Raw genomic sequence first — 10,740 nt, 5'->3', positions numbered from 1 at the left:
GAGGGAGAACTTTACTCAGATTCTCTTATGTATGACACAACAAACCTTTAAGAGAAACTTTCAAAAGTATTTTTGGATTTATTTCAAATAGTTATGGCTGAATCTGTGGAGGTAGCTTATTGAGATACAATTCTTCACAATCCATTGATCCTTATGAACTTTTTTCACAAAGATTATTGAGGCAACATACTGCAAGCAGCTAGATCAGTGGTTCTCAACCTGTGGGTTGGGACCCCTTTAGGAGTCGAACGACCCTTTTACAGGGGTTGCCTAAGACCATCAGAGAACACAAATTTTCGATGGTCTTAGGAACCGAGACACCAATTTTATGGTTGGGGGTCACCACAACATGAGGAACTGTATTAAAGGGTCACGGCATTGGGAAGGTTGAGAACCACTGAGCTGGAATGTCAACATATTTGGACTATGAGGCAAAGAAGCGAGCTATTTCCAGATTTATCTTTCACAAAGATACAGAAGTATAGAGAATTCCACTAAGATCCTCAAATGGCCAGACAACAAGGGATTAAAAACATTCTTTTTATTTCTAACAGTATTTGCTTATGGATACAAACTGGGAAGGGGAAATTTAATGAATCAAAATAACTGTTAATTATAAACAACAGATGGCTGTAACATAGGGTTCCACCACAAAACCGCGGTAGACAAAAGCGCGGTCGACGAAAGCGCGTATGTGACGTCATCACAGCGCGACGAAAAAGATAGAAAAATGTAAAAATAAAGCGAAAACCTTACCCTAACCCCCCCAAACCTAACCCTAAACCTAACCCTAAACCTAACCCTAAACCTAACCCTTAACCTAACCCTAAACCTAACCCTAAACCTAACCCTTAACCTAACGAAAAACCTAACGCTAACCCTTAACCTAACGCTAAACGTAACGCTAACGCTCTAACCCTAACCCTAACCCTTAACCTAACCCTAACCCTAACCCTAACCCTAACCCTAACCCTTACCTTTATGTGAATCGGCTTGCTGTAATTTAATTTTTATTTCAATTTTTCGATCTTTTTCATCGCGCTGTGATGACGTCACATACGCGCTTTTGTCGACCGCGCTTTTGTGGAACGCGGTTATGACGGGTCACGGTAACATAGAAGTGCCATAATAGCTCAATCAGAAATGATTCAGTGGGATAGAGGATTACTTATATGTTTAATTCTTCTTTCCCATGCTGGATTCTTATTACATGTCTTTTATTCATTGCCGAAAGTAGTTCTGTTGTTGTTTTCAGCAATAACGTATCATATAAAATTGAAGAATATTCAGGTTTTAAAAATAGTGGCTATTTTACTTTGTACATGGATTCTAGCCTGCTTGCCACTCCAAAATAATACGATACTCAGATTTTCTTTAAAATGAAAGCAAATGTTTGTGCCATTGAAAGGGAACGCTAGATCCTTTTATCTTTTGACACTGATTAAATAGATTTTTTTCTGCAAGAAACAAAGTTTTGAATGAAAGAAAGTTTTAGCAAAAAAAAAACCCCAACCTGAATAGATTTCTATGTACAAATTCAAAATATGATAAAGGAATGACAATTTTAGTGAAAACGTTTTCTAACATGCAGGGATGGGTTCCTGCCAGTTCTAACCTCCTTTAAAGAAGAGGTTCCACAAATCTACAGTGCCATTTAGAACCGGTTCCAGCTCCCTTCCCCCACCCGTCCACACATCATCAAGATGAAGAGCGAGAGGAGGAATTCTGGGAGTTGAAGTCCACAAGTCTTAAAGCTGTCAAATTTGAACACCCCTGGGTTTTTTTTTTTCTAAAGGGTTAGGGGTGCAAGGGTCTTGTAACTTGACAGCTTTAAGACTTGCGTGCTTCAAATGCCAGAGTTTCTGAGCCAACATTGCTAGCTAAGCCAGAGCGTTGTTAAGTGAGTTTGACCACATTTTACAAGTTGGCCACGCCCACCCAGTCACATGACTGCCAAGCCACTCCCACTCGGCTACATGGCTGACAAGTCACTCCCACCTGGTCACATGGCCAGCAAGCCACTCCCACAAAGCAGACCACACCTACAGAACAGGTTCTAAAAATTTTTGAAACCCACCACTGCTAACATGAAAGATTTTTACAATAAAATTTTAGATTCTAAAGATCACTATAGAATTATTGTCACATATGGAAACCACATTAGATTGAAAATGCTTATAGCCCAGCTAAAATTACACTGTTTTTGCATATGGGGTGTGTGTAAAAATAGGTTTGATAATACTTTAACTCAGTATTAAAACCATTATTAGAGACAATAAGATTTCTAAAAAGAAAATGTATCGTGAAAGTTGTAATGCTATTTATAATACATTCAGCAGCATAATTTGGTGAATATAGGGCAATTGCTTAATTCCAACAGACAATATTTCTTTTTAATTTATCTCACGTGGCAGTTATTCAAGACAGGATACTTGTTTAACATCTCAGGTGAGAAATGTAAAACAATATCAGTCCAATTTTAATTTCTCATCATGTCCTGGTTTAGTGTAATTGAATTTGGGGGGAAATTGTATTGGTGGGAGATGATATTTTACTGCTTTATGATATTTTACTATTTCTTTCCTGGAAGATTTGAATTTGTAAACTAACCAGAGAAACAACATATAAATATGTTTTTTCCCAAACAAAGAAAATGTAATCTATCAGGGACAGTTTCAAGTATATTTAAGCCATTCATTTGTGATAATACTGTAGTTGATATGTCTGGTGAAAAAAATGCATGGATCACAATATAGAAAATTTGAATTAAGAAATAAAAGAAATGCTGAAAGAATATTTCATAACACAGACTCAGGTAGTGTATAACGCTTTTAGATCTGCTAAACTGAGCATCTATCTGCCTTGGACTCAATTTTTATCACACCTTAGATAGCTCCGTTCTTCTAATACATATTGACCTACTCAAAATGAATTGCTAGTTTGTTTAATGGGCTCTTTTCCTCCAGCAACATGGAAAATATGGCTGTAACAAATTTAAATAAATACATAAATGAGAATTATATCCTTTAAATAGGATTGTGATTGTAGTGGTCAGGCAAGCATATCGACTTTGTGTAAAGATTTAGGATTAAATTGGCGGCTTTCTATATTTGTTTGGTGAACTTGCTCGTATGTGACATTTGCATCCTGCCTTTTCATGAACACATTCAGATAGATTTTGATGTTTCTGTTTTTACATTGAACTAGAATTAAAAACACGTGAGTTTATTTTTTATCTGTGATGATGATGATAAAGGTGATGCCTTTATTACCCCCGTCCTTTGTTTCTAATAAAGATTGTCCTATATACCTAAAAGGCATATTGGGCAATCTTTATGCCTTCTTACACAAAAACCTATTCCCTACATCCTGCATAAGCAATCGCAAAAGCAGAAATAAATAGAGCTCCCGGGTCGTTCCCTCCCCCTTGGGTGAACTAATTTATGAACTCTGGCCCTTCTGCTTTTTTTGGGGGGGAAAGAAACCTGGCTCTTCCATCCCCCTGCTTCTCCGTCCCCCTGCTTCTCTCCTGCAGTCAAAACTAAGAAAGACTGAGGCGAGGGCGTCGAATTTCACTTCCTGTCACCTGGCAGAAGCCCTTTGTCTGTTCTTGAATGCTATTTAAGGGCAGGACGCAGCTGCCGGCCGAGCAGCGAATTAAGAGTTAACTGGAGATTGACTCGGAAAGGGCGCCACCCTCTTTGACGGTGGAGTAGTCTGAGTCAGTTTCACCTGAAACTTTACAGGTGAGTAAAGGAAGCAAAAACGAAGGGGGAAAAAAAGGAAAAGGAACCGGGAGCCAAGATCCGGAAAGAAGAGGGCCCAAGGCTCAGAGCGAGAGAGCCGCCCCACTACATCGCAGGGGCTGCCCCGACAGCTTCGGGCCGAGGCGGCGGGTTCCCCAGCCTTTGACCGTCTGCAAAGAGGGGCGAAGGGTGCCTTCCAGACGTGGGGGCAGAGACTCTTAAGGGCGGCGATCTCGCCCCGAAGAAGAGGAAGAAGGCAACTCGGGGAATCCTTGCTGGCAGAAGCGCTCGAGTCCACCCAGGGACCCCAACTGGAGAAAAGGACCCTCGGAGGGGACGGAGGCTAAGGCTCCTGCGCGTCCGGAGCCTTTTCTCGGCTCTCTGCTTGGCGGCCTTCCGTTGTTTTCGACCTCGGAAAGCCCTCGGCTCGGGGAACTGCGCCATTTGGTTCGTTTGGGCTGAGATGGGCCGAAGTAGGAGCCGGCTTCAGGCCGGACTCTTGGTGACTTGGTTTTTTTTAACTGGCCTGGTTCTTGGTGAGGAACACAATGGGGAAGGAGTCTCGTTTGGAGAAATGTGCCTTGCTCAATTTACGGCCGGGTTTCCGGAGTTTGTGCTGGACACGAATGCCTCGGTGGAGAACGGCGCCACTTTCCTGGGTTCGCCGCCGGTGGAAAGCAACCGCGATTGCGTCCGCGCCTGTTGCAAGAACCCCAATTGCAACTTGGCCCTGGTGGAGCAGAGCCCCGGGGAGGACTCCGACGGCATTCAGAGCTGTTTCCTCCTGGACTGCCTTTACGACCAGGCCTTGGTCTGCAGGTTTGCCAAGAAGGACGGCTTCCTGAACTATATCAGACGGGAGGTTTACAACGCTTACGCAACTATGCGAAACCGAGACAACCGCGGTAAGGAGACCAGAGCCCGCTTCTTTCAGGCAAGGGTGCCCACGCTGGCTTCCTTCTCTGTCCTGCAGTTATGCCCGGTCCGATCTGGTTGGGTTTGCTTTGCCTTGGTCTGTCGTGTTGAACCTGCCTGCTCTGGCAGCTTCTGGCTTAGAACAGCAGGCCTTCTCAAGATCTTAAGGCCTCATGTTACCTGTCAATGTTGGTGGCTCTGGGCACCACTGCTGACCATGATAGCTGAAAAATGCTAGGGCAGTTTCACACAAATTTCCATTTGGAAACATGAGAATGAAAGTATAAGACAAAACCATAAGCATTCTTCACTAAAAAAATTAATACTTGCCTTAATCATTAGCTCTAAAAAGCAATATCAAAATGACAACTGGTGGGTCATAATGTCCTTGAGGGGAAAAAAAAGAACATCAGACACAAGTATGTAAGTTGCATCATTTGTGTAAAGATTTGTACAACATTATAAGCCATGCTATGGATTCCCATGGCTACAGTTTAACCTCAAATCAAACTCTATTTGCATGCATGAATAAACTGAATTGGTCTTTAGGGTCCCCAAACTATGGGCATCTCTTGGTTATTTGGCTTGATGTGGACATCATCTAACAACTTGTTTTGATGACAGAATAATTGAACCTTGGCATAATGTGACCCCAGCCCCACAGTTCCCAAACTATGCATGAGGACATCACAGTGAACTCACAGGGGTATCACAGGATATTTTTCTAAATAATAAATGGAATTGTTAGTTGACTACAGTGTCCTGGGTGCCATAACAAATAGTTTGGGAACTGCAAAGGGATGCCATGAACCAGGAACCTCTACCCTAGCCACTGGTATGGTACTTGGGAGTACAAGGTTGCCAACCACATTGTAGCCTTGGCATGATTATTTGACCATTTGGCACTAAGGCAACAACGGTGAGGGTGTTTTGTTGAAACAATGTAATGCAAATCAGAAACAAGGGTTAAATGAGTAAACTATGGAACAGTTAAATATGAGTAAAGATATTTTGTCAGCAGGATGTCTAAAATGTGTTAGACTCAATTAAATGATAAGATTATCAATGGCTGTAAGTAATGAGATTTCCTTTTTATCTCTAGATCAGTGGTTCTCAACCTGTGGGTCGGGACCCCTTTGGGGGTCGAACGACCCTTTCACAGGGGTCGCCTAAGACCATAGGAAAACATGTTTTCAAAAAAATATGGAAAACAAAATAATTTTATGGTTGGGGGTCACCACAATATGAGGAGCTGTATTAAAGGGTCGCGGCATTAGGAAGTTTGAGACCCACTGCTCTAGATAGACAGGATACTTCTGATACCAGTTGTTGGGTAACATGAATAGCAATATGCCAGCATGACATCTGAGTTTTTCACTGACTATCATGAAAAACGGATGGTCTTCTAATCACAACATAGAGTGATAGGTTGCAGTTGGTGTTATTAAATGTCTATGATGATTCTTAGCCATCCAGGTCATAGTTGTCCCAAAGATGCTTTTTCAAAAGGCAACTGGACTTTCAAAAAAAACCAAAACCCTAAAGACCAGTTTTCCTTTTGAAAAACCATCTTTGGGATTGTAAGTAAATGCTTTTTGATTCTTTAAAAAGACAAATTAATGGAGTAATAGGTTGATATGCCAATGTGAATTAAACCTAGTGAGTAATCCTATTTTTGCGTAACAGGTACTAGGAGCAAATTTTAGGGAATGTTATTTCCTTTTGGATTTTGATCATGAACATTAAAAGCGTCCCTTTGATCCTATTGGAAGTAGAATAATGAACCTAATGGACTTTGGTCTAATGAAGAAAGGAAATTATTGTCAGAAATTGATTTGGGTGGGGAGGTATGTTAGACATCATTTGTAGACTAGCACAGAATCTTTTTTACTTGAAAAAGGGCAATAGTGCAAATTTGCTTCATTTAGTATACAAATCACTCATTTCTATGTATAGATGTCATTTGCAGGGTAAAAACTGGATTTCTAAAAGTTGTAGAACATCTGTAGAATACCAAGTTGTAGAAGACTGGTAAAAATCCATTTTAAATCTCCATTTGGGTATCTGCAGAGAAGGGTGAACAAAAACAAAATGGTGGTTATTATCTGGGCAGTGGAAGTCTTGCCCCTTTTTCTGTGTGCAATGCATACAACATATGTTAAAACAGGATAGGTCTTCGATCTCCCAGTTATACCTGCTATTTCAATGTTGCTTGAAGACATGTGCAAGGAAGGAATATATCACGGTATAGAACAAAAGTATTATGTTGGCAAATGGTTCTAAACAGAGTCATTTGGCGTAGTGGTTAAGGTGTTGGCCAAGAACTCAAGAGATTGTGAATTCTACGCTTCCTTAGTCATGAAAGCCAGCTGGTTAATTTTGGACCAGTCACTCTTGGTCCAACCCAACTCACAGCATTTGTAGGAAAAATAGAAACCAGGAATATTAGGTATATTCACTGCAGATAGATGGATGGATGGATGGATGGATGGATGGATGTGTAGGTGTATGTACTGTATACATAAACGGTGAAAATCTAATAATAATGAAATATTATCTACACACCGTAGTCTTTGCTTCAGCCATCCTATGATTTTTATATTATTGCAGTATTATTCTGTAGTGGTATGCTTCTAATTTTAGGGACATTCTTTCTCTTTTAAATGCTACATACTGTACTGAAACTGCTAGCTAGATGGTGGCCTGAACCAGGGATGTTTGCCTCCTTTCTTTTTGTTCAGATTTTGAATATGTTGGTGTAATTTGGTTGCTCTTTAGTCCATTTCATAAGTGGCACAGTTTGTGTGCATAATTGATCCCATAAAATAATAAATGTGCATACCTGCATCAGATTGCATTTGTTCTCATGCATGCTTTCGAATAATTGCTGATCTTGTAAGTGTTCTTAAAAACTGTCACAAAGCTAACTCAATGTTGGTCACTCAGTCACATGTCAGCTTTAAAAATCAAGCTGAACAGGTATTGAGGCCAGTGCTCTAGAAGATTGCTATGGGTGATCAGACATAGGAAAATACCTTTGCACATCACAAATAATGCATCTGATTGTAGCCATGGTATAGAAATGGACAATAGTATCCTTCGGTTAATTTTGATCTAAACTCTTCATTATGCTTGTGATACCAATATATTCATTTTTTTTTAAAAAGTGAGCACCCCAGCAGCTAATTGCTGAGTGAGAATATTCTCCCTACAGAAAGGCATAAAATGTCATAACGAGTGATATTTGACCTAGATCAGTGATGACAAACCTTTTCAGCACCGAGTGCCCAATCCGGAAAGTGTGTGCATGTGTGTGCATGTGCATGCACTGCAGCGCCGGAAACCTGAAGACCAGCTTGTCTTCAGGTTTTTGGCACAGTGCATGTGCGCCGGCCAACTGGTCTTTGAGTGCAGAAAACCCAAAGTGGAAACCCGAAGACCAGCTGGCTGGCATGGACATGCCTGTTTTTTGGACCATTTGGGGGGATATTTTTGGCCTGAAAATGACCCGAAAAACGGCCTGGTTTTTTGGCTGTTTTTTGGCTTGTTTTCAGGCCATTTTCTGGTGCTCCAGCACCCATGAAGACCAGCTACACAGGTGTGTACCGGAAACCAGAAATGCAGCTGGAAATGGCGCGCGTGCCCGCAGAGAGAGCTCTGCGTGCCATCTCTGGCATAGGTTCTCCATCACAGACCTAGCTCAATGCTGTAGTCCTCCAGAATTACAACTACTAACCTGTAGTTGCTGTGAATTGTGGTTCTTCAAGAATTCTATGCTAAGCACTACATTGCTCGATCTGGTAAAATTGAAATTACATTTATTTGTTGAATATTAAGTCTTTCTAAAAATGGTAGCACTTTTGATGAACATCCATCAAACTTCTGTTTTCTTCACATTTAAATGTGTGCATTTGTACGTAAGTTTCCACCTTTCAATGCCATAACATTAGCTATTTGAACATTTCTAGAGGATTAAAGAACCTGAAACAAATGCAATTTCTACACACAACACAAATGTAAAGAACAGAGGTTTGGTAATCATTAAATCATATAAAGTATATAAACTTACCATTAAATGTCATGATAACGGTATTTGTTACATTCAGTCAACAAAATTTCCATAAAATCTTCATTGTTATTTAGTCAACCTTAAAATTAATATTCAGATGTACTTTCTCCTATTGTAAATAATTTCATTATTACCTGTAGGCAAGCTTCTCTATTATCACATTATAACTAGCCAGGCAATTAAAAAAAAAAATGGTTTTCTATACTTTAGCCCAAGAATGACATGCTTAAAGATAATTGTCTTATACTTTTCTCTGTAACCAAATCAATTTAATACCTAATTTGTTAGTGGGGAAGATCTCTCCAATCAGGGAAGAATGGTGTTTGGGTAAAGAACTGTGATACACGACTTTCTCCTTGGTTTAAAGTAATATTCTTGCTTTCAATGACTCTGCTACGTATACAAAAATCATACATAATGTGAGGCATGGCCCTCAGTTTGGTGGCATCTAGATGAAATAATGCTATTCCTAGGGTGATCTGCTTGATGCCTGCTTCCCATTTTAATCAGTTTCTAGGCAGACCATGGATTTATGTCTGCATCAGTTTTAATTTTATAGTTACGTTAGTTGCCTTGGAATGGCAGAAGAAAGAAAGATGAATCAATCATATTTGAGAAGGCAAGGCATTGCTCTTGGATTGTAGCCAAAGAATATATGAATTTTTTAGCTCTGACTTATGGTGAACTGGGTCAGGAGGTGGGGAATAGTGTAGAAAGTAGATGGTTTGTTTGAACAGGATAAATGAGAGCATCATGAGTTCATTTGTTGTAGACAGGGTTAACAAAACCTCTGAACCGTAAGGTGATTTCATTTATCTAGTTGAGACTTTGGCATTAGGTTTTTTTTCTTCTTCTGATTTTCCTGAAACTTTTAGAGACATCTGATCTGGTCCAAGTTTTAAAGCATACAGTAGGTGTTAATCAATAGATAACAAATTGCATTCAGGTAATTGTCTTAGGAATGCTTGGGGTAAGTTGGGGACAACTTTGTGTACTTTGAGTTACAGCTTTTTCTAACAATCATAGCTAACAGTATTTGAGAATATAAGTAATCCTTATTTAGTGACCACAATTGGGATGGGCAGGAGGTGAAATTGTTAGTTTTTTTTTATTTCCTGCCTACAAATTGTTAAAGTCTATGTGTCAACCATCACACAGTCATCTAGCAAAGAAAGACTCCTGCCCATTTATTTTTGCCAAGGATATATTTTATTAAAGCTTAAGTGGTTACAGAAGTAGTATAATCTGAATTTGACATTTTCTGTGCAAACAATACAAAGTAACTTTTCCTCTCTCCCTCCTCTGGCCATCCCCCAGTTATCTGTAAATGTCCAGTATGGTGTTTCTCGCTTCCCATCTCTGCATATCAATAGTTGATCTTGGCTGTCTGAAGCTCCCCCCCCACCCCCGCAGCTCAGCTGGACTTACTTTCCACCCTCCCCCCTCCCCCCATGGCTAATGTCAATCTGTCTGCTCATGAAGCTGAAATAGGAGAGATGCAGTCATGACACTATGTCAACAGCTTTTGTATCGGTCTTGGGTAAGAGCTTATTCTTCTGTTATGTTTATTTATTGCAATCTTTCCTCCAGGAACATAAGCAGGATATATAGAATTGATCCAATTCCTCCCCCCACCCTACAACAACAACCCAGGAAAGTAGGTTGAACTGAGAGCATGACTAGTCTAAATCATTTATTCACTTGAGTTGAATTTCACCTTGGGTTTCCTTAGCCCTGGCCCCAGGCTTGACCAGTATTGTATTTGTCCTCAATTTACCTAGAATACAAACAAGTACCACAAGCAATCCCAAAACAACTACCTGAATGCAATTTGGCATCAGTTGTGTAAATGTGAGTAGTACCGATGCTTTAGAAGTCAGAATAACATGTGCTGGAGGCATTTAATGTTCTCTTCTTGCCATGGTACTGAAAGCAATTGCCTCTCAGAAGAATGGCATTTTTGTCAATATCGTAACACAAAATAGGGTTAAATGTTCCCTATTCCTTCCA

At 40.2% G+C, this 10,740-nt stretch overlaps 1 protein-coding gene across 1 annotated transcript in view; it reads left to right on the top strand.

The window, feature by feature from the left end:
* Positions 1-3,658: 3,658 nt before the first annotated feature.
* SPINT1 (serine peptidase inhibitor, Kunitz type 1) overlaps positions 3,659-10,740 on the top strand; it is a 30,794-nt gene continuing 23,712 nt past the window's right edge. Inside the window, exon 1 of the mRNA XM_014061460.2 lies at positions 3,659-4,651. Within this exon, the coding sequence (XP_013916935.1) occupies positions 4,210-4,651 (442 nt within the window). The 5' untranslated portion in view covers positions 3,659-4,209. The remainder of the gene's footprint in view (positions 4,652-10,740) is intronic.

The sequence above is a fragment of the Thamnophis sirtalis genome, unplaced genomic scaffold (genome assembly GCF_051295495.1).
Source record: "Thamnophis sirtalis isolate CommonGarterSnake01/CBP01778 unplaced genomic scaffold, rThaSir2_p1.2 scaffold_1, whole genome shotgun sequence".
NCBI lineage: Eukaryota > Metazoa > Chordata > Lepidosauria > Squamata > Natricidae > Thamnophis > Thamnophis sirtalis.
The sequence above is the reverse complement of the archived record's forward strand: the minus strand, read 5'-3'. Positions and strand labels throughout refer to the sequence as shown.